The 26,873-nt window shown below is 42.6% G+C and overlaps 2 protein-coding genes across 2 annotated transcripts in view; one reads left to right on the top strand and one right to left on the bottom strand.

Moving 5' to 3' along the window:
• Positions 1 to 8,839, top strand: part of GALNT16 (polypeptide N-acetylgalactosaminyltransferase 16) — a 58,816-nt gene extending 49,977 nt beyond the window's left edge. The window contains exons 14-15 of the mRNA XM_048948188.1: positions 1,003 to 1,119; positions 7,403 to 8,839. Of these exons, the coding sequence (XP_048804145.1) occupies positions 1,003 to 1,119; positions 7,403 to 7,540 (255 nt within the window). The 3' untranslated portion in view covers positions 7,541 to 8,839. The remainder of the gene's footprint in view (positions 1 to 1,002; positions 1,120 to 7,402) is intronic.
• Positions 8,840 to 19,837: 10,998 nt separating this feature from the next.
• ERH (ERH mRNA splicing and mitosis factor) lies at positions 19,838 to 26,826 on the bottom strand. The gene is made up of 4 exons (XM_048948401.1): positions 26,706 to 26,826; positions 23,980 to 24,067; positions 22,671 to 22,791; positions 19,838 to 20,357 (listed from the first exon to the last, which is right to left on the bottom strand). Exons 1-4 carry the CDS (start codon positions 26,706 to 26,708, stop codon positions 20,255 to 20,257), a joined length of 315 nt encoding a protein of 104 aa, XP_048804358.1. The 5' UTR covers positions 26,709 to 26,826; the 3' UTR covers positions 19,838 to 20,254.
• Positions 26,827 to 26,873: the final 47 nt, after the last annotated feature.

Genomic DNA, 26,873 nt, shown 5'->3' with positions numbered 1-26,873 from the left:
GTACTTGGCTGGTACCCAGGCATGCAGGCTAAGAGATTTCCCCAGGGTCATAAACGTTTCTTAGTCCACCACTTCAGCTGTAGCTGCAGATGGTTTGAACTGTGTGTTTTGCAGATGTTTCAGTGTAATGCCTAAGCAGAATTTAAATAGACAAGACCTCAGCTGCAGTAATTTGGTGCAGCTACTTTAACAGTGGAGCTGTGCTGGTTTATATCAGCTGAGGATTTATGCTCAGTCTCTTCTTGTGGTAGTCTAAGCCGCAGAGAAGCAGCTTGAGAAAGATAAGTGTCACAGCAGGATATTTTATGCCAGAAAATACATATTCACATCTGTTAATTGTTGAAAACCAGTTTTCAGCCAGAGTTCAACATGCCATTTAATCTTACTCATTGTTCCATGTCATTACTGTTTAAAATCTCCAAAATGTACTGTGTTTCTGTTTCCTGTTTGGGGAATATATAATAAGAATATTTGATTGGGTCAAGCATCCTTCAAGTGAGAGAAGGGAAAAATGAAGTCTGAGCTTTATGTGTGCTGGTGATATTTGTTAGCCCATGGATATTGTTGCATGCGTTTTTCTTCATTTGGTAATATATAAATCTCAGTTACTCATTATAGAACATGTTTGTTATGTAAAATATGCAGAAGCAGTTGCACATCATGTAAATCATGAGGCTGGTGGCTTCCATGCTATATAGGCCTGACTCTGTAAAGCTGCAGAGCATGGAGTCGCAAGGGATCCAAGGTTAATCAAGCAGCTCAGAAGGTTAGAGAAGCCAGCTGTAAGTTTTGAAATAGTCATGGCGTGTCAAGACAGAGCATAAACTTCTGATCAGTCTTCCCAGGGAGCCTTTGATAAGTGTTGAAGAAAATATTCAGATTCTTGTACTATCTAACAGGAGAAAAGAGGAAGAAAAAAAAAAACCCCACAAAAAACTTATCTCATTTTGTCACCATTGTGATCATAATGGAACCTTTCTTTTCCTCTTTCTTTCGCTGCAGGAGTGGGTATTCAGTGACCCTCTAATTAGACAGCAGGACAAGTGTCTTTCTATTACCTCCTTTTCTACTGGCTCTCAAATCACACTGGAAGCCTGCAATCAAAAAGATGGCAGACAGGTAACTGTGCACCTTTGTTAATCTCTTCGTTGTCTCATACCAGTGTTCCTATAGCAGTGCAAACCCAGTACTACCAAAGTGTGTCAAAGTCCCTGCTGTCTCTGCATCTCCCTCTCTGGTGTGCTCCATATGAATGGATGTATGGATGAATGGATGTATGGATGTATACTCCATGCGAGCATCCAGCCCAGTGGCATCCACCTCACTTTGTGGATACGTGCACATACAGGCAGGTCAGTGCATGGATGAAGCACAGCATCAGGGTGGGGTAGATAAGCAGTAAATTCTTTGAGAGACCTGAGAAAAGAGTATCACGATAGCAGTGCATGCTATCATTTGTTTGCTTGCTTACCAGAATAGAATAGTTCAGCTGAAAATGCCTTTCAAAGATCATCTGGTCCAACTGCCCAGCTACTTCACGGATAATCAAAAGTTAAAGCATATTAATGAGGGCATTATCCATTTAGAAGTGAGAGAACTGTGTTCTTCGTGCTTTCTTTGGATGTGTGAACAGGCACGTAAAACTGAGTTTGTACAATTCATTTGAGAAATATCAACTGGCATAAAACAGTGTATGTTTTGGAAAATTACACAGCAGCAGTGTTGGCTTTGGAATGTTCCCAACAAAACACAGATCTCTGATTTGTCAGGACACCTAATGCACTTTGCCTTGCAATACAAGGTAAGAGACTGTCTGAGATGGGCATGTTGCTCTCACATGTATGTGATATGCCTTTTTTATCAGGACTGGTCAAAATACAGTGTGTGACAAAGCACTGGCAGACAGTGAATGCACAGGGCTTGCTTCATCCCTAGTTTTATGCATCCCTAGTTTTATGCTTCCCTCTACACTGAGAGAACAAATTCTCCATCATATAGGGCTATTCTAGCTCTGTGCTTTCCAACACGTCTGTTGTTTTGGTAGCCCAAAGATAAAAAACGGCTCAGCTTGCTACTAGTCTTCAGCAGCGACTCTTTTGTCAGTATTTTTTAATGCTGTATGTATTTCTGATTTTAGTTCCTCCTGAAAGTAGGCACTGAAATCTGGTCTTGCCCGTGTGTGGAAAGCCTGTGTAGACTTTCCCCTGGAGGTCTGGTTAATATAGAAAGGTCTTGAAGAGTTGTCACCATGAATATAATGGGTAGACACTTAGTTTGGATTAGCCTTGCAAGGATATCCTAGGTGGGCTGTGCTTGCCTGCTCCTTTTTCCTTTTTTCTTGTTGATAACCACTCACCCTCTTGCTATGTAATTAGGTCACTTATCTTCCTCTTAGATGCCTTGCAGCATTTTCCTCCCTGGCAGCAAAGAGGACTCTAGCAGCTGCCAAAATCAACTCTTTTCCTCCTTCTGTGTCATGGAAGGACAAGGGCCCCCTGGAGGGGTGTGGAGTGCAGGCTCTATTAGCCAGAAGAGAGATTAATCCACATTTACACATCAGGTTCATTCTGCTGCTGGAGTGTTGGATTTATTGATCCTTGATGTGGTGATTATATACAGGCTCATTATAGACACGCAGGATGTGATCTGTTGTTTTCCATTACCTTATGTGAACAAACTGCACTTAAATCGAGGACTTGACCTGGCAGATGATCTAGCCAACTGACTGTAAGCAAGGACTTTGTTTAAGCATTTCAAACAATTAGAGACAGATTTGATTCACAGCTGCCATTCCAAATCCTGCTGTGGCTGTATGGATGAGGTGGGGATGAAGTGGAAGAACAGCATGTGAATTCTTAATCTAATTAGAGTTAACATGCTCTGAAATTCTGGGGTTGCTTGGAAGTCAGAAAATCCCATTTCAGATTTTTACTTAGAAAGCCAGATCCACACATAGTGCTCAAGTTTGTCACATTCTTGGGGAATGTTGCTATGGTATTTTCCTTCCATAAATACGACAATAATAGTAGTTGATATTGGATTTTAGTTAGTTAAAGTCAGTCATCTTTGCAAACTGACCCATTCTCTCTCCTCTGCCTCACTTCTAGGAGGACCACATGCATCTAATGCAATGCTTTCTGCTCATTTTGGGAACTGACTTTCTTTGCCAATTCCCATTTAGAGTGGGAGGTGAAACTAATAGCTCTTACAGGGGTCATCTGGGTTAGCAAGGCAGGGTTCTGGTGACAAAGAAACAAGACAGAGAGATAGTTTTTTTTCCTCCTGAGCTGGTAACTTGCAGAATCCTGCCTACCATGTCACCCAAGCCCAGCTCGCAGTATTTACAAAGTTCAATTTCAGGATGACATCAACTGCTATGAAGCCTTAAAGCGCTAAATGGAACAGCAAAGCTGGGGGAAACAAATTCCCCTAGTTTACAGCTTGGCAGGCTCCCAATGGGTGTGAGGTGTTAGTGATGGGGCATAGCAGTATTTTCAAACTATGCATAGGTGTAGCCATTCCTCAGTTCAAGCGAGCTTCTCAGAACATCAGAGAGGCTGACTAGGGATCAAGGAAGGGAGTTGAGCTACCTCAGAGAAGTGGAAGTGGCAAGTGAGAACCCTGAGTGGAAGAGAGTGAGCACATGTGTCATCCCAGGAGAGGATGGCAGCATGATGAAACTCAGATTTGATCATCTCTGGTATCGCTGTCATCAAAGGTCTTTGGTGGAAGGCATTTGGGCTTTCCTGGATTTAGATGTCATGTTTATGGCTGAGTCACTCAAAAGCCAAGATCAAAAAAGCCTACAAAATGTAGGACAAGTGATGGCTTTGTTTGTTGCTGTCACCATAGCAGGTTGTTCAGATCTTTACAACAGCACCATAGAGTTCCTAATGCTGCTTTCTGCTTTCAGATGTACTGAATCTGTGCCCATGCTACACAGCTGTTGTGCATAAAGCCTGTCCACAGGGAAGAGAATTTTGTTGTTTTTTCTTGAGCGCTAACAACAATCTCATGTCCATCTGACATATATAATACTCTTGCAGAGGCTTTAAAGTATTATGAACTGTATCAGTGGAGTATTACCTCGAAATAACTCTAGAGTCTCGCAGGCGGAATGATGCTATAGACAATGCTCCAAATGTAGATGATATTTTATTCTGTTAGGCTCCTTCCTTGGGCTGAAAGGAACCAGCAACAAAACCTATTAGCGCCATGATCCTGTTGATCATTCAACAGCAGCAGCCAGCTCTGCTAGCACAAGACCAGCCAAGAGCTGTTGTGCATAATCAGAACTAGATTTCAAAGCAGATGGATGTAATCCATAATGTTATTTGGAGAGCAGCATTTTTTACTTGAATGCACAGTAAATTATTGCCTTTAGCTTTTGCTTTGGCTCTGACTGATGGTGGGAGTGGTATTTTAATTTGTGTTACAGTGAGGACAAATAGAAGGCAAAGTGAAAGTCAGACACTAAAACAACAGAATAAAAATGAGAAACATTGGCACAGTATTTCCCAACAGAACAAGAAACGTTCTGAGAAATCTTGTTAAACAGCCACATTTCATGAAAATGTGCTGAAGTAAGTGAACCCTGCCTGAAAATAAGGACATTTGTTTTTCTGGTGAGACACCCAGTATATGAAGTGCTGTGTGCCTTTCGATGTGATTGAGAATTTTTTCCCACCTTGCTTCTCAGTGTCTCCTATTACCTGGGTGCAAACAAATACAGCTTCATACAGACTTTCAGGGAAGAGGAGTGAAGACCCGTCTGTTCTGGAAGCAACTTACTCAGCAACTTCATGATAATAAGCAGATAAAACGTTCCTTGCAATATGCCATAGCTTGAAAGCAATTTTTAGGAAACAAGATTTTCTCTCAGTTATGCAAATTTAAGAGCTCAGAGTTGGAGATAGTACCTCCTGGATGCTGGTGTGAGCTTTTCTATCTCACTCTCTCTGCTCTCTTGTTTAAAAATTAGTTCGTTGTCTTCAACACCAGCTTCACATTGCCCATGGTTCTGCAAATACATTCAGTTATCAGTTCTCCCTACGTGTCTGTCTGAAGCATCTCTGTCCTAATCAGCAACATCTGCTCTTCCCAGCCGTGTTTCCTGAGCTTGGCCAACTCCGTTACATTTTCAGGGTTACATGGCTGTTGTCAGGAATTTGAAATAAATCTTGGACTGGTTGGATTGCTGTGGGTTAAAAACCCTTTTGATTATCCTGGAAAAATTACAATACTGTTAACACTTTCATCCCTATATATTAGGCTGCATTTCACCAACTGGTAGATGAGAAATTGCTGTTTCTGGCTTTTCTCTTAGTGACTGCACACTGAATTCTTCTATCCAACAGCCTCAAGGAACTTTACATGGAGTGAGGAGAGCAGAGAGAGAGGCAATATTTCAATCAAAATATTGTTTCTTTTTTCCATCTCCACTCCAAACCTGCTGTAACCAGTAAACTGTATTAGCTCCATGTGCAATGTGGGAGACTGAGAAAGATTTTCAAGCCAAAACTTTTCCCAGCTCTTCCAAGATCTTCCCTTGTTCCAAGCACAGGCCAGTCAAAGCCATCTGTGGATAAGAGAGGAGAAGACTCTCAGTAAAATTTGGCTGTGTATACAAGAATTAACTATTGTTTATACTTTTTTCTATTTTCCCTAAAGATGGAGACCATCACTGCAATTTATAAGCTAGCTGTCCAGGCTCTTTACGGAAGTATCTGTGACCCTGGGAAATGGTGATAGGCAGGGGGGCATTGCACAGAGATAACACCCGCTAGGCAGCACGTTGCTTTATGGTATTAACTCTTCCTCAGCTCCTTGCAAGGAAACTTCTACCAGATGAGAGCCAGATGGCTGTGAGATCTGTGTAGACACTGGGATGCAGCAGCTGGTGAGCATACTGGAGGCTCCTCTGTAAGCACAGACTGTTTTGGGTCTTCCTTTGCATCACCATTATCTTTCTCTGTATACCTGTTAAAACCTACTTCTTCCTGCTGTACAAACAATTCTCCTTCAATAGTATCACATCGTTCAGGGCTAGCAGCCATGCCAAAGTGATCTTCCACCTATTATTTAATCTTGAAGAAGGAATATGAGATACAAAAGTGATGTTACTCCAGGATTTGCAGCTGCCCTGCTCTCCAAGAAGCTGGACCAGAAGGAAAGCTGACAGCAATATGTGAATGTACCTGGTTGTCTTAAAACACACAGCACATGGCAATCTCTATGGCAAGCACATGGCAATCTCTGTGGCAAGCACATGGCTTGCTGTGTTACTTACCCAGGAATCAAAATGTCAGCAGGTTTTGACATTGTCTGGTTATCACAGGATTTTTTTTACTCTTTTTGGGTAGCATTTCTCCAGCAGCCTTCAGGCCCATCAGTGCTGCCAAGGTGTTTCTTTTCCCTCATCAGTCACAGGAATTAGCCAAAACATCCTCCCAGTACCCCTCACCTGTTGTCTGACTGAGTTGCTTGCGACAGAGTGATGGGAAAAATACCAGGAGCCTGTAGCACTCAATCTAATAACCTGCTGGTCCTAGCTGTGCTCCATGGGAGGGAAATGGCACAGCCTCACCTGGGGGGTCCTAAGTCCACAGACTCTATTTTTTTTTTTTTCTCTATGCTATCACCTTCAATGGTCCTGGTTCTTCCAGCTGAGATGGAGGGTACTGCCTTTTCCCAACAGAATTTACAGTGCAAGGTTAGGAGATATGTTTTGTTTCCTAGAAAGCAGCAAAAACAAAGTAGGTCTTCAAGAAAGAGTTGTGCAGGGAGCTTTGTGGAAATGCTCTGATAGGAGCAGGCTCAGAGAACAGCGCTGCAGAAAGTGAAGTGATGTGTGCTGAGCAGCTGTTGAACGGGCACTTAGAAACAGAAATGTTTGTAGGGGAGAGAAGATTAAGAACAATGAACTGATGAGAATGCAGGAGGTATGATGAGTTTTCAGTGTATTTCTGATAAAAATCTTGGATTTGATGAAAGAAGAGATACAATCTAGACAAACAGCAAGTAGTGTGATCTTTGCTTTTGTGCATTGGAAAGAAACCGAAGAAGGGTTTCAAAGTGATCTCAGTGCCTAGAGGTGCAGGGCACAGGACAGTGGGGGAATTTATGAACATAACATACTTTTGGAAATGCCATAAGTTGATTATTTTGTGTTGTCTGCCTTTTAGATGCTTCTGAACATCTGGTCCTATAGACCAGATGAACTCAAACTTGAGATATTAATAATACAAGAAAACAGTGCCTTGGAGATGCTGCCAATACCCAGATCTTCCAATTTCCTCATTTGTTGAGCTGTATTTGAGGTGTATGCTCAGCATTTCTTTTTAAGCATGAAGGCACAGTTACCTAATTAAGTGGAAGTAATAGTGTACTTCTCTCCTCACAGAAGTGGAAGATGAAAGGCAGTTTCATTCAGCACTTTGTCAGCGGTCTCTGCCTGGAAAACCAGACTGGGAGAGTGGTGACCAACCCTTGCCAAGCAGACATACCTGGCCAACAGTGGGAGCTGCTGCAAGCAACATGATGGTAGCACAGAGATCTCCTTGTTTCTTTGTGCATGAGACTTTGGAAACAAAGAGGAATTTTTTTGTTTGTCTGACATTAAATGTTTTCATTATGCCCATCAGCAAGCCACCATTTCAGCTGAGCACTTGGTGTTTTTGAGCTTTCAGAGAAGAAGCTGTGGGTGAGTGCAGAATGAGGAGAGTTGTTGAAATCAGCCATCTGTCATTTTAAGATCTCCTTTGCAGCTGATGTCCATACACCACAGCACCCAGAGAGGGGAGAGCACCTAGCCTGTAACGCTCAAAGGGACCAGAACTGCCTTGCAGCTCTCCCCCTTTCCAGACCTTTCTCTGCATCCAGACTCCATGACCCTCAGTGCGACAGCTTGGACAATGCTTGTACAAACATGGGTAGCTCTTTGTCTTCCCTGGCATTTCACTTTAACATCATGCATCGTTCATGCATGTGTGCTGGTGTGCTGCAGTGATGACTGGCCCGAAGAGGAGCCAGTGTGATAAACAAAGGTGCAGGGAAGGAACTAGCAAGCCCTGAGAGGGGTTTGTAACATTTCTGTGGAGGCCCACACCTTCCTCTACCATTAGCAGCTGCTCTTCAGCCAGACGGGCTGAGCTTGGGAAATCAGGCATAAGGCTGACCAACCAGCTGGAAAAAGGCCAGCCTATTTTAGGAGCATAACCAGGGATTCTGGAGGGCATTATTCCCTGCTGAATTCCTGCTTCCAGTTTTCTATAGGTGGCAGACCAGCCCTGTCTCTCTGAGCCCAGCAGGACCTGGGTTTGGGGCACCATGCTCCTGGGGAGCTGCCCCTTGATGGTCACTGTGTACTGGTGCTCTGGGATACAAGGCAAGCCAGGGCTGTTTGCTGACTTATTTTTCTGCCTGCAGTACCTCACACCAAAGGCAATGTGTAGCCCTTGTGGGAATGGCCCAGTATGATAAGACATCCAGTCCCTTCATTCACTTGCTTTTCCCCCTCTATCTGAAAGAAGAGCTGAAAAGACCCAGAGCTGATCCACTTGCAAGGCCTGGCTTTCCTTCCAGGAGGTACCCTGTGGGGTTGGTTGGTGAAGCTGAAACTGCCCCAGCACAAATACTGCCACAGTATAAGTCTGCCCTGTGAAGTGTCTCCTTTGTATGCTGTAAATACTGATGGCAGTGGTGTCTGTAGCTCGCATCCCAGCCCTGTTCCCAGTTACCACTCAACTGGGATGCCTATCAATGAAAAGAAAGGGGTACAAATAAATAAATCTCCACAACATTGCTTTGTAGCTCAGTTTCGTAAGCCAACCTCCCCCCCCCCCCAAATCCTCCAAGCGTTACACAGGGGCCATCTTCGGAATATGTTTGTTTGTCTGTGCCCTTTCTAGTTGGGTATAGAAGAAGAGGAGGATCATTTGGGTTCTGAACAATGGCTGTGTTTGATCATGATTGTATCCCTTTCTAATTCTTTCTTGTAGTTTGATATTACCCCAAACAGATGACAAAAGAACAGATACTGTTCTTCATACATATGTTTGCGTGTGCTCAGAAGTGCTTGTCTGAGAACTGGAGGAATTTTTTTTGTGTTCTGACTTGTTATTTTATTTAAAAAATGAAGTCAGTCAGGTGCCAGGAGCATTTTTTCTATTTCCACCTCCACTTTGACATCAGCTCACCATGTTGAACCAGTTAGCTGGCTGAATGACCTGCCTGCATGGGGAATGCTCAGGAGACAGTTCCTTTTGGCCCCGAGCTTGAGGCATGCTGCAGCTGCATTTGTGTGTGGGAGCAGTGGTACTGGCTGCAGAGACTTCTGTTTTGCTGTGGGCTTTTGGGCTGCAACTTCAGGAAGCAGGAAAGACAAAGAAAGAAAGAAAGAACTTAGGAAAGGAAAGAGGAAAGGCAGACAGACCTACTATGAGAAGAGAAGCTATCCTACTAGCAACTACATTTTTAAACAAGAACTATGCTTCTTCCAGGAAATATCATTAGGCAGTAGGAGACACGAATGGCCAAGTTCTCAAACACCTGGCCTGAAAAGAATTGATGCAAAGACAGATGAAAAGCCATTGAACAGGTATTGTATGTAAGCTCTGTGTACAGTGAAGTGCTAAATGATTAGTTATTTTCATCAAAATATGTCCTCAGTGAACTATCTGAGCTTCCCTACTCTCTAGTAGCTTATGGGTTGCAGCTAACAGTATGTTCACTTATCCACCAGGTACTGCTTCCTCCCCTCTTTGTCCCACTATATGTGTGCAGCTTTCTTGCAGTTCCTTCTTCATAACCAGACTGGGACCAAGACCCAGCTCCTCAGCAAACAATTCTACTGCTGCAGACCACATGAACTCTGCTTATGTACACCCTGCAAGCTCTGCGCCAGCCCTGGTTCAAAGGGCTCCGGTTAGATTGAGACAAAGGCATGCTGGTTGCTACCTTGACTTTGTGCTTGGCTCCAGTGCTAGTTCAGGTTACTGATAGCTCCCAGGGCAGCAGTTCCTGGGCTGGCTGTGTTGGTTTGCATTTCTCACGCTGCTCACCAACTGGCCAAATGAGCTGGCATCTATGTTGGGCTGCAGGATGGACAGGAGAAGACTGGACATTCTTAATCAAGTGCTCTGGCCTGGGGAAGAACAGGGAAAAGCTGGGCAGATGCTAATACCAGTAACTCAAATTGTCCCCAAACTTTGGGGCTCCTAGAACCTCAAATGTTCCAGGTTTTGAACATGTAATTTGAAGGTCACCCCTCCATTTCTGTACTCTGCTGGCAGCCAAGGCACAGCCCAAGGAGCATTCCTGTAGGCGTCTCCCATATCACCTTCGAGTCAACGGACTTTAGCAATTGCTGAGACATAGATGCATGACAAAAGTCTGCTTCTAAAGGTGAGCAAATAAACTTTTCCTCATGATAAACAAAGGCCGTCCAAACTTAATGCTGGCATGCTTTCTACTTCCCTAGGAGGTAAGGGAAAGAGGAGGAACGTCATTGTGCTTTTCCCCAAAGGTCCAGCAATTTGAAATTACTCCAATAGGGTTTTGGAAAGAAAACCAACAGAGCCCTCAGGTTCAGCCTGGTGGTTTGTATTTCAGACACTCAGATCAGCAGCTGCTTGCCCTTGTTTTTGTTTCTTTTAAATGGGCCCAAGATTGTGAAGACAGAGGTTTACATTGATAATAAGAAAGCTGGTGCTGTTTCAGATCACTCAACGTGACTTCATGTGCTATCATTCATGTGCCAATCATTGGTTTATTTAAGAGGAGCTGAAGCTGCTGTTGTACAGAAATCAATTCAGAAGGTTTATTTCCCCCCACTCAGTTGTAAGTTGCACTTTGCCAGATGTAATTTATGTGGAACCCCGATTTGTTTTCCCTTTTCTTTAAGAAAGCATGTTCCAGAATCTGTCTAATGCCTGGAATAAAACCCACTTTGAGACAAGTGTGTGTCAGCCTCTTCTTGCTCTTCTGGCTTCCTGTTGAAGAAAAGGCCCCTTGCTCATGCCTGGTCCCTGTCCCTCACCAGATTTATGTTCCCAGCCATGTCCCAGCCCTTTGCATGAAGGATGTTAATTCTTCCTTTACCCCCTTCCTGGAGCTTTCCATGCTATCAGCTTTCCTGCTCCTAATAAGCTTCCCAGAGATCTTTCTGATGCCTACAGCTCTAGGGGAGGGAGCAGCACAGCTTGCTGGTACAGTGCTGTTGGGCTCAGGTTCTGTGACTGCCAGTGGGCTGGTAAAACCTGCCCATACCTGAAACAAATTGGCAAAAACAGCCAACAGTGCCAATTTGGAGGCTCCTGATGAAAAAGTTTGTGTATCTCCCCCCCTGCAAGGGGCTTTGCTCCTTTTTTGTGACTTTTGAGCATTTTAGGCAGTAGCAAAGGAGTCTTGGAGAACTGTGTAGATCTTTGTGCGTGGTTGGGGGTGCTGCCCCTTCTGCTTAGATCCCACTGGTCAAAATCACATCAAAAGCAGGGAAGAGCCACGGGGTGCTAGAAATGGCACAAGTGGCACTGGGTGAGTATTCTCTGAGTCAGGAACATCTCATCCACATGGAAACAGCAGCTTCTGCTTGACATCTCGACAGAAATTCTGCTTAACAAATCCAACTCATTAAAATAAGTCCAACCTGATCTGTGTACTGCATAGTAGAAAAGGAAGAATGAGAGAAAAGATAACAAAATAATCCACTTGGGACAAAATTGTGTTTTAATAGGATTTTGGTGGAAACCAGCTGCTCTGGCTGCCATTTCCATGGAAACTGATAGAGCAGCGCTGCTCACTGCTGCCCACGGCTGGGCTGTGCTGGGCAGAGAGCTGCCCAGGGACACTTGGATTTGCAAGTGTGAACCAAATGCCACGGAGCTGCTGTCCTTAAGGGCCCCTCTGCACCCACAGAGTGCTGCAGCTGTAGAGACCCACTGGGGAGAACGTGCACTGTGATGTGGCTAGTTCTGCAAGCACAGCAAAGGGTGAGGGTATGATGCAGATGCTTGGTATGGTTCTTCCACAGCTCCTCTTGAGGGTTCACTGCAGTGAGGCCCATCTTTTGGGGTTCTAATTCTCTAAAATGCTGTTGTGTGAGGTTTGCTGTGCGTATTTTTTTAGCTAGAGGCTGCAGGCAATAATGCTGTTGACAAGGACAACCAAATGATGTCAAAGTCCTCATTATCCCGAGCTGAAGCATCAAGTCTGCTTTCTGTCTCTGCAGATGAAAGCAGTGCTCAAGGAGCCCCACTTAGCACTGGAGCACTTTCCAAGGGAATCAGCTGCTCCAAGTTCCTTTTCCCCTCAGCAATCTAAATGCTAAATAGATCTTTACAGTAATTACCATATCTGAGATGAGGAACATTTTTCCCCTGCAAACACCTGATGCTCATTAGCAATATTTAACCTGTCAGATGTCACCTCAGCTTGCTCTAAACTTTCTTGACGGGCGTTTGTCAGCTGTCTGCAAGTGCTGAGTCTCAGCTGAAGCACAGATCCTTCGCACAAGAGAGAGAGGCTTTGAGTTTCTGGGAACACCTCCCATTTGCTTTCCCTCTGGTGCAGATCATCTGCAGATATTTCATGCAAAATATTTCAGAAGAGCCTCACAAGAGGACATTTGGTGTTTTGCACCCTATTCCCTCCCACCAGACCCAGAGCAGCTGTGTAACTGGGTGAAATGGGGCAGACTGTGAGGGGAGAGCTCCCTTTCCCATTGTGAAGGAATTGAGAAATTGCCTGATGTTGAGCCCTGTATTTTGGATAGGATGCTGTATATTCCTCACATAGCTTAATGCACACTTCTTGAAAGTCTTAATCAAATGCCTCATTTGAATAATGCGTGCTTCATTACCACAGGGGCTCTTTATCCTGTAATGTACTATGAACATCTGGAGTTAGTGGAGTTCAGGAGACCCTTCCATGGGTGTGCTGCACATGGTGATGCTGTTGTCCAGCTTCTGCAAAGCCCAGTACACCACACAGCATTGATAGAATGGCCTGGATAACCTCCAAGGCTTTCGGTGTTGCTAAGAGGAGAAGCAAGAGCTGCTGTAGATGTTTCCACTGAATTAGATAAAAGTCATCCCAGAGGCTGTGAGCATGTGTGGGAAGGGCTATGTGGGGCACTGCTCGTACCCTGAGGCCCACATCAGTGATCTCTGCAATCAGAACTCAGCTGGACCGTAATCCCAGCAAGCCAGTGAAAGGGAGATAGCAGGAAACTACAGTACTTGCTGCATCTATGCGTGACCAAGCAGATTCTGAGAGCTGGGAAATGTCTAAGAGGTTTTAAGTGGATCAATATTCCCTTCACTCTCGTTGCTAATTGGGCTTTATTGCAGGGCTCTGATTCATGCAGTTTGTTAAATAGACTCAGATGGAGTTTGCACAGCTGAGCTAATGCTCATAGGGCACAGTAGTGAAGCAGCAGCAATTGCTAAGGCCCCTAGAACTCATATAGAGAAGTAATTGCAGGAGCGTTAAAGTATTAGCCTTCAATGAGACAGGGATGTGGGTAAATTGCTATTATTAATTGCTTTTTAGTTTACAAAAAAGTCATCTATCTGCTAAGTTAACTGTTGCTTTAAAAGCCAGTCAGTGCCGTGAAGTAGATCAACTGATTTGTAGTGCTGCTTGTGCGCTGAGAGAAAGGTTTTCCAGGTCTTCGGGTGCTCCTCGAGCAAGCAAACAGCTTTTACAGTCACTGCATCAGCCAGAATACGTCACCACCTGTTCTCCTCACCACAGCATGCACAAAGCCCTAAGAAGTGATAACAATCAGGAAGACTCAGCCTGTGGCAACTCCTTGCCTTCCTTGGATCTGCATACTTAGAATCATAGAATTGCAGAATGGCTTGGGGTGGAATGGACCTCAAAGCCACCCAACCCCATGCCATGGACAGGGCTGCCTCCACCAGATTCTGCTGCTCAGGGCCCCATCCTACCTGATTTTGAGGGCATCCACAGCTTCTCTTACATCTTCCCTGTAGAACATCATCTGTACAAAATGTTAGCATGTAAAAATGTAAAAATTAAAATAAAAACCTTGTAAGTGTGTATCTGTTTGGATAAAAGCTCTGCCTGATCTCTTAAACTACTTCTGTCAGTGACCAAAACCAGGGGGCTGGGGGAAGATGTAAGAACAGGGCAATTGTATGGTGCTGCTCTGCCAAAATGCTCTCAAGATATCCTTAATAACTTCGGATTTATCGACAGCTTGAGCCAGGGATAGCATCCTCGAATTAACAGCCTCTAATGGATTTCTCTTTACTGAGCTTGTCTAAATAATTAGGAAGAGGGGTATGCTTCAGTCCTTAGAGAATCTTCTTTCTGCTTTAATTAGCTCTGCTTGTTCCTAGTTATGGTGAGCTGGGGTTTCATGGAAACTAGGGCAGGCAATGCCAGCTGGGTCAGTGCACTCATAGTGAGGGCAATGGGGAAAGGTGGAGTTGGACTCAGGTGCTCCACATGGAGCTGGCTCAGCTGTTACTGGCCTGGGGTCTGGATTTTACTTTTTCATGGCTCCAGCAGCTGGAAGAAAGCCTGGGCGAATCACGGAGGAGGATTTTTTCAGTCTGAATTACCTGCCAAGTACCTTGAAGCTAGACCTTTCTGTCTGCAATGAGATTTATTAAAACATCTGACTTCTAATGGCAGTATGCCTGTAGTCGTGACTTTTCTACTGAAACAGTTTAGATGGAGAACTCAGATCTGTTAAAACAAAAATGCTTTATTTGAGGTGTCTGATTAAAAACTCTCTTGCTGTTCCTCCTCATGAGCCACCTGTGCTTCTGGGCTCAGGGAGTATTGGGTCTGGGCAGTGGGATGGACCGAAGGCAGCATGCTGAGCAGGGGGCTGCCCAGGTTATGCAATGTGCTAACGAGATGATTGTTCATTAATTAAAAGATAGAGGGAGATGCTTCCACCTGGGAATTCTCAGAGGGGAAATAGTCCCTGGAGCGACTGCTGACCACATTTGGTGCCTTTCTCTCAAGGCACATTGGATTAACACAATCCATGTTCTGCTCGTTTCAGAGAGGCCTTAAATTCTTTGAATATCTCAGGTGAGTGCCCTACTTAAAATTAATTGCTTTGTTATTCTTGTATGTCTATTTCTAAGTCTTTCTAGCTGAAGTTGTTTCATTTTATAAACTGTTTATAACTGAAGATCATAGAGGCTGTACTGAATTGCCATGGGCAATCAAAGGCGTTGCAAACCTTAAAAAACATACATCACTTTAGGAGGTGTTAAATGATTTGCTCTTGGTTGAGATTAGGGAGATGATGTTACTACAGTATAAAAGATTGGTCACCTCATGTAGAGCTGTAGGTACCTGGAACAATTACTATATTGAACTGAAGATAAATGTAAGTAGGTGAAGAAGATAAAAATGTGAGAACATACTGTAAGGGGAGAACCTACCAATGAGAAATTGGTAATGTCTCAAAAACTGAGACAGAGAATGATTGATTTCCATAGGAGGTGAGGGAGGAAGCACTTGGAGAAAGAACATAAAGAGGCAATACTAGCAAAAGTCAATAGAAATTGATCATAAACTCACCTTGACTGGAATCTGTGAGGACATGGATAAGCTGCAATCTGGAATAGCCAAACAAGCAGGTGGTGAAAGCTGTGTTGATTTGGCACAAGCTGAATTCTGGGGATGATGGGGATGGGTCTGAGAAATGCACTTCAAAGAGGAAAGTTGAATACTGACTGCTTCTTGCATGTTGGTTATATCTTGATGGTTCTACTAAGTGCCTGCTTCTCTCTGTACTGTCACACATGGCCCCTTTCTGCCCTTTATTGTGTCCTCAAGCTTTTTCTAAAAGAACATTACTGAATTTTAGCCCTTTCATGTAGAAATACTTTGAGCAGTTGACAGCTGGAAAGGCATATGGGTGTGTTTTGGGGGCAAAGATGTCTCTGGGTGGAGGTTGTGATGACCTCCCAGGACTTCTTGACTCACATGACACAAATGTGACACAGCTGCACAGAGTAACAGGCTGTGTGCGTGTCACTGATTGCTGATGCTATGAGAACAGTGCAAAGCAACAGTTTTGTGTGGAAAGACTGTGGAGATTTTAAAGGGGGCTATAAGAAGGAGACAGGCTCTTTAGCAGGGTCTGCTGTGACAGGGCAAGGGGAAATGGTTTCACACTAAAAGCAGGGAGATTTAAGTGGGACATAAGGAAGAAGATTTTTACAATAAAGGATGGTGAAGCACTGGCACAGGTTGTCCAGAAAGGTGGTGGATGCCCCATCCCTGGAGACATTCAAGGTCAGGCAGAATAGGCTCTGCTCACCCTGACCTAGCTGTGGGTGTCCCTGTTCATTGCAGGGGAGTAGGGCTAGATGGCCTTTAAGGGTCCCTTCCCACTCATATGATTCTAAGATACTGCAGGAATTGTAGGAGAACAGTGACTATTCTGTGTACTCTTAGAATTCTTGCTAACGCTTCACAAGCAGTGGCACTGATGGAGGATATGCAGCATGCAATTTTTGCTTGCGTGTCAGTTGCAAACTGAGCGTGAATAGAAAGAAAACCTATAAATTGGAGCTGTGCCTGGATAAACTATTCATACAGGCATAGCTCAGATTACAGTGATGAGAAGACTAATTGTTAGCATCCACTGTTACTCTGTAATAAATCCCATTGGGGCTTATTTTAACTTCAATGGTATTCAGACATAGTGAAGATAAAACATTTATTAGTGTGTCAGAATGGAAGGCTGTCTAGAACTGCATAAAATCAAGTATCTCCATTTGGTGTATTTCCGTGGCAATTCATTTCCCTGCTACTCCAGTGAGTGGCACATTCCAATCAGCCAGCACTAAGAAATGTTAAAGCAGACAACGTGTAGGCAAAGCTCAGAGAACTGATTAATATATCACAGCTTTAAAATAATTTTCTGTTTAAACTGATTTGCCCTTCCAGTTTTGATAAGTAATTTGTGCTAGCTGAGTATGCATTTGCAACAACTTCAAGGCAAAGCGGGCACACCAGGCAAGCAGTGCAGGCACTCAGTGCAGCTTGGGGTCAGTCATTGGCCTCAGCCACAGCTGCCTCTGTGTAAAGCTCCTTGACCCTTCAAATACATTCCTGCACTCCCTCCACAACAAATAAGTGTTAATGGCAAGGCAGAGCATTTATAACTTATTAAATACTTTAATCCAGAGTCAACAAGCAGACGTTTGGTTCTAGCAGGCAATGAATTTTCATAGCAGTTGAGAAGCAAGAGCTTGAAATTATTTCACGCTCGTAATCCAGTAACCCGTAGATTTCCATTGTTTATTCATTCTCTTGATGGATTGTTTAAAGTGCATTTCTCCTAGCACAGCTCAGTTTGAATACAATCAGTAAATCAATACAATTTGCAATTCAGTGGAATTTACAAATGTACGTGTTTAAGTAGTCTAAAGCTAAATAACTGGAGCATTCCCTCTTCCTTCCGACAGTAACTCACCTTTAGAAGCTTGCACGTGTTTGCAGTACATCAGGGCCTATCTCCCTGCTTAGCATTGGGTAATGCCATCACAACCGGCAACTTTCTAACTTTCTTGTCTCAATACAAGTGAAAAATCAGGTAGCTCTTCCAACCCAAACAACACTGTGAATGGTGAAGTCTCCTCTTGCTGTTAAGCTTGTTTGTGAAGTACATCTATTAGTTACTTACAAAGATAACAAGGCGGTCTTCACTTCTTTTTCCCACTATATGTGACAGAATTGCTAAGTGTGAGAACAAACTGATCCAGTGAGGATGCTGCTTTCCTGCTGTGCTTATGGTGTATGGGCTTGGAAGTCAGGATTTTAGACTCTTAGAAAAAAAAAAAATAATGTGATGAGGCAAGAAACTGTACACAAAGGAAACTATATTAATTGCCTACCTTATTTCACCCTCAAAGAAGGAATAAAAAGTCAATTTTGCTTTTCACAAGCACCACTTAAGTCTTCAGCATCCCAAAGGAGGCTGCCAAGGGGGATTCTTCTATGACCAATGCTGCTAGTGTGACATCAAATGCAATTAAAACTTTAATCTGGGTGAGATTATGTCAGATCTAGGTCCTTGAACTAGCTGCAAGATTTTGGTCTGTATCAGGAGTAATAAAAATAAGCAATATAACAGTGTCAGGCATCCTCCTTGTCTGCCCCAGTCTATTACAAAGCAGGAGTGTGCAGTGGCATATGAACAGGTCCTTCATGTATACAGCCCTTCAGGTGGTTTCTGAAACTGCATTTAAATGCTTTGGCTTTGATGGGGGGGGGAGGGGGGCGGAACTTGAAGGGGCAAAGCTTCAACAAATAGCTTGGCTCAGATTATTTTTTCCTACCTTGAAGAGTAATTTTTCACCTAACCTCTTAGTGGAGTGCCAATAGACAACTGTAGGTGGGTGTCGAGCAGGGAAGTAACTTTTAATAGGGTGTATAGACCATATGTTTGTATTTGTATTAGCAGGCCAAGTCTAGCTCCCAGGGTAAAAAAAAAAAAAATAATAATAAAAAAATAATAATAAAAAAAAGGAACTTATGCTGAAGACTTATGCACCTTAGAGTGCATTCAGTGTGACTTGATGCATTTAAGATGAGAATAGTGGAATTTTAACAACAAAATATTTACCACTAATAAACATCAAACATTTTAGCAAAGAATACATGCTACTTTACTCTTGCTATATAGGAAAATAAGCTATGCAAGATACTGAAATAACACTGCTGATGTTAATTTGAATGTCATTATTTGGGGCAATAGGTAGTGAATTATTTTTGTGTTAAGCAGAATTTTTCTCAGAGTTAAGTAATCATATATTGACCTACAGCTTTGAAAATGTTTTAAATGAAGCATGTTTTGAAGTCAGTAGATTGCAGAGATAAGGAATTGATTCAACCATAGAGCTAATAGCTCTTATCTCCAATTTATACTTATGCTGGCAAAAGTCTAACTCCCTCTCCCCTCAATCAGCCTCAGGGCTTTTCTCCCTCCAGTCATTTGACTCCAGGTCTTCAGCAGCAATGAGTTACTTCAGTGAAGCTTTGCTATACACACACCATTAGAACTCGGATTCTTGTAAGCCAATGCATTTGCTGTGAGGTCTAACAGAATCTGTTGATGTGATTTAGGAAGTTAAGTGTGCTGGGGAGAACAATATTCCTTTAAACCTCCAAATGATCTTGGCTGTGTATACCTGTTGATTCTGATCCTAGTCTGTACCACACCTGACAAGTTCTGTACTAATACAAGCACAAAGCACTAATCCAGCCTTGCTCCCATACTTGCTGTTTGGTCTATTATATCCTCCAGCACTAGTTTTTTCAGTACAGCAAGATTATGAAGTCAGCAGCGTCCAATATAGGTAGGGAGGTTATCATTTTGCAGAGCATGCAAACACATAGATCCTTATCTTTTGTAAAGAGATCATGGTTTGGGGCAGACTCCTTCCAAAATAATTCATTTTGCCTATTTCTTTCCTCAGGAAGTTTGGAAATAAAATTATTCATGAAGTTTGTGACATGACATATTAGCCTGTTCTTAGCTGTCATTGCTCCCAGAGAGCAGACACACCTGAACTTGATCCTTCTTAAAAGATATTTGTCTAGAGTGCAAGAGCAAGAGTTGTTGTGTTTCCCATGGATCCCCCAAGAAAGACAGTAGCTGAGGTAGGCTGAAGAAGTTAACTGGGCAGACCAGAAATGAAGCAGTGATGTAATGCAGCAGACAACCATGATTCGGTCCATATAAGATTTAAGGTTCCTTCAGCAAATGAGCAAGAAAGGCTTAATTTGTTGTTTGGCAACATCCACCCCCCCAGCAAAAAATTCAGCACTCAAATTTAACTAAAGGGTAGTTTATTTCCTGTTAAGACTGCCCCAAGGAAAAAACTAAACACTGAAAACCCCACAGAAGGGCACATACAATAAGTGTGGTGAAGTACAGTGTGAACAGCCCCAGGGTTCAAACAAGGTAGGACCATTAGTTGACCAGAGGGGGGAAAAAAAAAAAAAAAAAACAACAAACCAACCAAAATCAAATTAAAACTTTGCAGAAGATGCTGCACTTTCTTTTTCAATTACACTGGAAAAAAAGGTTGAATCCAACAAAATCCTTGCATCTCTAAGTCATTCAGGCCTGACTGAAGAGTTAACAAGATGGCAACAGGATGACTATAATACAAAACTTTCACTACTACACTCTGTACACACCTGTTGTCCAAGCCCTCCCCAAACCCACGTAAGGATGCTGCCCCCATTATTTGCTTGCTTGCTGAGCCTGCCTGCGGAGGAGGACGTAGATCTTCTCCTTTATCCAGTCTTTATTGTATGGTTGGTATGTCTGAGTATCAGCACGGTAACTAGAAAAAAAAAGAATTAACATAATATTGGTCTATCCCATAGAACATTTACTAGAAAGACTTCAACAATTAAGTGTCTTCAAGTTCATGAGGCAGAAAGAAAGTACAGAACACGATATCAGAAGTGAATGATAACTGCCACTTATCAAAGAGATTCGTCCTGTTCCCTTACAAGCTACCCTGCAGATCAGTAAGAACCTGAAACAGAACTAAATACTGCAAAGACTGTTAAGACACTGCATTTTGCATTTAAATTCATGAATATAACTAACTACTTAAGGGAGAAAGCAAACAAAGCAATTTAATATTCTGAAGCTTAGGATTAGAAACTAATAGTCGCACCATGAAACATTTTATTTGTCTTAATGAGCCAAACATTCAGCTTAACTTCAAGCAAGCACTTACATAATTTTTCAAGTGTTCCTCTTCTATTTGGATTTAAAAAAAAATAAAATTAATGGAAACACAACTTTCCAGGAGTAAAGGAAGGCTAATAGGCAGATGGTAAAAGATTCTTGTGAGCTGGCAGCAGAGATAAGCTTGCACCTAACCAAAAATAACACTTCATAAAAAGAAGGAACCCACAGGTTAATTTTCTTTGCTGCTTGGAGATAGGTGATAAAAGTAGACTACTGGCAAGACTTCTCCCCAGAGCCAAAGAAGTTGGCTGTGCAAGACACTGCTGAACTAAAGAAGGATTAGAATAAAAGATGAAAGCACTGTGAAGATTCACACTCTCCTTTCTCCTTAGTCCACAAGGTTGAATGTTTTTTGACAAAGATAACATTTTCAGTGAATGTTACAGGCATTACTGAAGTCCCAGCCAGCTTCTAAACATGGTACAGGTACTTCTCATCATATAAGAACACTAAGATGGTCATCAAAAAGCAGCTAAGTATAAATCCAGAATATTTTACAATTTTCACTTAAGAAAAACAACCCTAAGGATACTGTTTTTAAGAAAGCCTTCAAGACTTAGAAGGAGTTTTCATGCAGTTTTAATACAGTGTAAGAAAAGCTAGTTTCAGGAATTATTGATTTTTATTTATTTTTTTCTTTCTTTTTCCCAATCCATTCATAATGCTACACTGCAAGACCAGATAGCAAGTACTTTACAGATCTCCATGAGCACAAGCCATGTCTGGTGCATTATGTGCTACGTATGCCATCTGGTGGAAAACCATAAGTTGAAACAGAATGTGGTGTGACATTAAGTTTGTAATCCTAACAAAGAAAGGAAGAAGTCCAGTATAAAATATTTGCTACTTAGAACAAGTAGCTACCTTTGGTTTGTTAAATAAACTAAAACAATGACTTCCAACCTGCATCAGCCCAGTAGTATAACAGCAGATCTAACATGGCAGAAAGGTAACTTTGCAGAAATTGTAATAGTACTTCATTGATTCAAATGAAAACTTTGGTAAACAGCATTTGTTCTTAGTCACTACCAGTAACAGATATACCACGTGTGCATCTAGATGCAAAGGAAAATAATACAGTGCTCATCTTTTAGCAGTTTTTTTTTCTTTTTAAACTGGGATTAATTGGCAAAGACGGTTAACTGTGCAGCTGCAAAACACTTGCAGTGGGATTTAATACAACAGTACAGCTGTAGGAATGTCCACACTAGGTATGTACTGGCTTAAAAAGAGATCCTAGAATTTGAGCTTAGCAAGTGAAATATCAGTACGTGCATACATGTATCTTTTAACAGTTGAGTGTGAGATGTGTACCTGTATTCCTACAGACAGCATTTTTGTGAAATCGGATAAATTGTGCTGTTAGCACAAACCATTACTCTGAAAGTTGTGCTATGGCAACTAGCCAGGATCTGGACTAATTGATTTAGTTACCACTCTAAATACTGAAATTTGGCATTTGATTTACAGTACAATCAAAATAGAAAGTGTTCACTATCTGCTTTGTTTGCCCACAATTTTAGCACACAGATAAGAACCAGAGATTTTGGTGTATTCAGAAGAGCACTCAAACCATTAACTAGGGATCTCTGGATAGGGTCTTCAGTCACTTATTCAGGATTTACTGAAGTTTCCATTCTGCAGCACCCTGATCAAAGAAAACTCTTGGTTGCAAGTGACTTCTGTAGACTACCACCATACTGATAATACAGCCCTAAGCCAAATAAAATTCCTTCACCGCCCTGCCTCCTTAACAATCAGGTCAACTGCAAACAAAGCAGATCCAGTCCCAAATTTAAACAGGTTCCAGTGAGTTGTATTAACATGTGAGATTTATATGGATGACTTGTGAATTCTGTAAGCCACTGAAAGGGACTTGTACAACTAAACTTACACAAGACAGCTGAGATCTGCCAAGTCATCAATGAAGTCAAACAACTGGCTGATATCGTATGTAATGGATGGACTGTTGGGATTCATTCTCTTCAAATGCTCTTCATACATTTTACAGACTCCTGCAGAGAAAAAAAGATTGTTAATATAGTAATATCAGTGGGGGAAACAAACAAACAGAAAATCCCAAAATAACAACAAAAGCCAAACGGTTGTATTTGCTGGGTTTTTTGGTTTGTTTGTTTTTCTTCTCCAGATATGGAACCACAGATATCAGCTAAGTTTATATGTGAATACCATGAAAACCAACATTAGTGCATTCAGATTTTGTAGTTAAAATACTGTTGCTCTAGATACTTGCATTTAAACACAATACCATAAAACCAGGTAAGATGCATGAAAAGAAACATGTTCATCATCTAGAACAAAAAGTTTTAGTTCTGTCACAGACAGAACGTTCTACATAATAAGTTCCAACTGAAAGCTGAAATTCCTTCTGATGATTTTAACACAGCAATTGCTACATTGATTTCCACTGTACAAGCATCTGAGAAAGTACAGCTACTGTCATATAAAGCTGCTCAAATCTCATGAAGAGGTCATTCTTGATGAAAGCATCAAAAAGGACAAGTGAGGTAAGAGCAACAGCAAAAACTTGCATATGACTTTACATGAGTTTTATTTATGCTAGTCTATAAACTTGATTTGGACATATTTCAAAGTAATGTAATACAGTGAGCGTGGTGGTTTTACATGGCCTTTACTGTGTTTTTGTTTGCCTTTCAAGGCTTCGGGAGTTAATTTTTAACATTAAGAGAACCTTCACATTTTAAGTTGTAGTATTTCAATCTTCAGGCTCACTGAGTCTCTTAATGTCAGACAGGACTTTATTTCTGGTACATATGCCACCAGATTGCAAATTATGTATCAGTTACACATAGTTTTATACATTATGTCCAGTAGTGATCTTACCTTTACATGGCTAGCACAAAAAATTAGTAAGAGCTAGACTCTGATCCTGAAATGAAATGCATCCAGACAGCTCCGTTGCACAGCCCCACCAAAAATACTGCCTACTCTGATGAACTGAACATGGCTCAATCTTGCTAAGCCAAAAAGAGAAACAAAGAATAACTATTTTTAATTTGCTAAAACGTTAATAAATAAAAAAAACATAAGATACTTTTGTAATGTTTTTTCCAAGTTACCGTAGGGAAAACAAACAGCAGCTTATTCTCTTACTGAGAAAGTATAGGGATATGTTAAACAGGATTTGAACAACAGCTTTAGACTCCAGTGTCTGTACCCACCTTCCATGCACTCATTCACTGATTCATAATCGGCGTATGTTCGGCCTTCTGGCCTCTTGGTAGGCTGCACAAGTAGAATTGTGTGAGACTGAAAGACAAAACAAGAAAACACCACATTAAAAAAAAAAAGTAGTGAAATTTTTACAGGTAATGCAAAGTTGTTTATCTGGAGAAGAAGCAATACTTCTACTTCTGGCCACCAAACTACTGCACAAACTGGGCAGCATTCAATAGCTGTTCCCAGTATTACTTTGTGACACTGCTGCACATCTTTGGTGTGTAAAGGTTAATTATGAGGACTAAGATGGTAAAGCCTTCTCAAAACTAAATATGCAAGCAAATAACTCAAAAAAGTAGCATAATTTTAAAACACTGAGCAAGGACATACATTTTCCAAGTAGTACTTTTCATGTAAGCTCTGTCAGTAACAATTTCTGCTTCCAATCAGTCCTATCAATTCTTACAGAACTTTTTCAAGTGTGTACAATCACCAGTACAGCAGCAATTGTATTGAAAAAAACAAACACACAAATAGTATTTTCTACCTAAAGAGAAAAGCAAGCCAAAACAGTTGATGTATAGAAGCTATCCCACTGGTGCTATTTATTTACTGTATTCCAAATGCAAGCTCTAAGTGTGAGTTAAGTATCCTAACGAGAGAGCAAGGATGGAGTCCGAATTAACGCTGCTGTCTAAACACAAGCAGCTATTTGGAATTATTCAGCTCCAACACAGGTTATATACCAAATCTTCACTTAGGAGCAAGATTGTTTCCCGAGAAACAGATGTGCTGATGTTAACAGCAAGTCTGCTGAAACTGTAATTATGGCACAGCTAACCGCTCCAAATGTCAGCCTGCAAACTCTTTCTTCTGCAAGAAAGACTGATGATTGTACAGTCTGTGGTTTGCATTATTTCTCTAATAGTTTTCAATTGGGTGTAGCAAGTAATTTAAGCATCCGTGTAACGTTTTTGAAGTTATGCAGTTTGTGATCTGATTTACAGGTTACATGTCATAAAATTTGCAAGCACACCAGGAAACAGCATTTCTAGCACTGTTAATTGGATTCAACGCTTTCAAGGCTAACATATGAGCTGAGTATGCAACCTGTAAAATTGATGTAGGCAAGCGCAGAGTTAGACATATTAGAAATGTATACCTAAGTACATTACCAGGTTTAAATCGAGCAGCCTCCAGTAGAAAAATCCTAACCCACATTTTGGGCAGACATCATTTTGGTGCTCAAACACAATGACAGAAAAATAAAAATGGCAAATATTTACAGGGAACACGGTGGAAAACTATACTTATTTTTATACCATCACCGATAGCATTCCCATGCCTGGAATACTGTTTTCAGTTCTTGAAGTTCAGTTTCAGATAACATGGCAGGAGGAGGTTTGGAGGAACCCAGAAAGAAAAGCTGCAGGAGTAGGAAGAAGAGTTTTCCTCTATCAGAAACAGAAAGAGGAATTCACAGCTATATGCTATAGTGAAAATTGCACAAAGGAGATGAGTGCTTCTAAATCTGCTTTCCATATACTCTCAAGGACCCCAGATCTGAAATGAATGACCCCAGCCAGGAGTTGCTGGGATCTCACTGCTCCTAAGGGTGCTGTACTTGAACTGAGCGTCACACAACTGCCAAGCTTTATCCAACTACTACTTCCAGCAACAGTGTTTATATTTAATGCTCCCGGATGACCAGGCAAGCTTCCATAACTTGCAACTCGTGATGACCTGGAAGCATTTGACTAAGGATCCCCTGGGAACAACAAAACAGACAGGCTGTATCAGCCAATTCAGCACACTCTAGTAAAGCTTTGATGTTTTAGGTATACATCTGTTTATCTCTTTCAACTAAATTCAGCATAAAAAAAAATTAACTTTGAGAAAACTTAACAAAGCATAGATGTAACAGAATTGACTAGGAATTGAGTCATCCACACTGATCTTCTACTAACTGCCTTTAAGGCCTGTCCACCTTCACTGGAATACTGAAATTGCTGCCCCTGGGATCAACCCTACAGCAGAATGTGTGGTGCCTTGTTTCTTTCCAGACTTTCCATTTTTTTCACCTTAAGGGAAAAAAGTCACAATTTGGCACTATATGCTGAAACAGCCCTTCTCCCACCACAGATGTGCAAAGAAACGCCAAATTCAGAGATCTGAACGCTTCCTTCTTCGAAATATGCCCTGCCCAGCCAAACACGTGCTTGAGAGACACGGGACAAAGATCAGCGGGCTTCAAAACTACGCTATTTTCTACCGTTTTTATCCTTATCGCCAGGAAAACGCAGAGCGGACCAGGAAAGGCACAAATAAGGTCGCTCCATAAGACTAGGCGACGTTAAAGAGCCCGCTACAGCGAGCCGCCGCCATCCCCTCTTGGAGCGGTGGGGCGGGGCGAGCGGCGGGGCCCCGCAGCTTCCGTTGGCGCGCAGTGGCCATGGCGGGTGGTCCCAGCCCGCCGGCGAAGCAGCGCCACACAGCCCAACTCGAGGCCACGGCAACGGGTTCATCGCGCCGGCGTAGGGCCACCCGGAGGGCTCCCGGATCGCGGCCCGCTTGGGCTGCGGGGCGGACGCCCACCGGCACGTGGTGCTGCGTACTGGCTGCCTCCCGCCCGCCCGCTGCCCGCCCCCAGCCCGTGCCGCGATGAGGGAAGCGCTCGCGCTGTCCCCGGCCCGGTGGAGAGGCAGAAGGGAAGGGGGGCGCGGCTCACCATCACGCCCCGCTCCAGAGCTCCGCCGCCGACTTAGAGGCACTCGACGATCCCCCACAACGCCCCGCGCCCGCCGGAAGCGCCGCGCTAACGGCCGACCATAGAGGCGGTGGTGCCAGAGCGCCTCCACGCATGCGCGCCTCACGCAAGAGCGCGGGCGCCGCATGG

The sequence above is a fragment of the Lagopus muta genome, chromosome 6, assembly GCF_023343835.1.
Source record: "Lagopus muta isolate bLagMut1 chromosome 6, bLagMut1 primary, whole genome shotgun sequence".
Lineage (NCBI taxonomy): Eukaryota > Metazoa > Chordata > Aves > Galliformes > Phasianidae > Lagopus > Lagopus muta.
This window is presented reverse-complemented; position numbering and strand designations above follow the sequence as displayed.

Coding starts and splice junctions, on each gene's coding strand:
- ERH (XM_048948401.1), bottom strand. Junction 22,792..23,979: donor AGTGAATGAGTGCATGGAAG/GTGGGTACAGAC, acceptor TTTTCTCTGCAG/GAGTCTGTAAAATGTATGAA. Junction 20,358..22,670: donor GCAGATCTCAGCTGTCTTGT/GTAAGTTTAGTT, acceptor TTTTTTTTCTAG/TTACCGTGCTGATACTCAGA.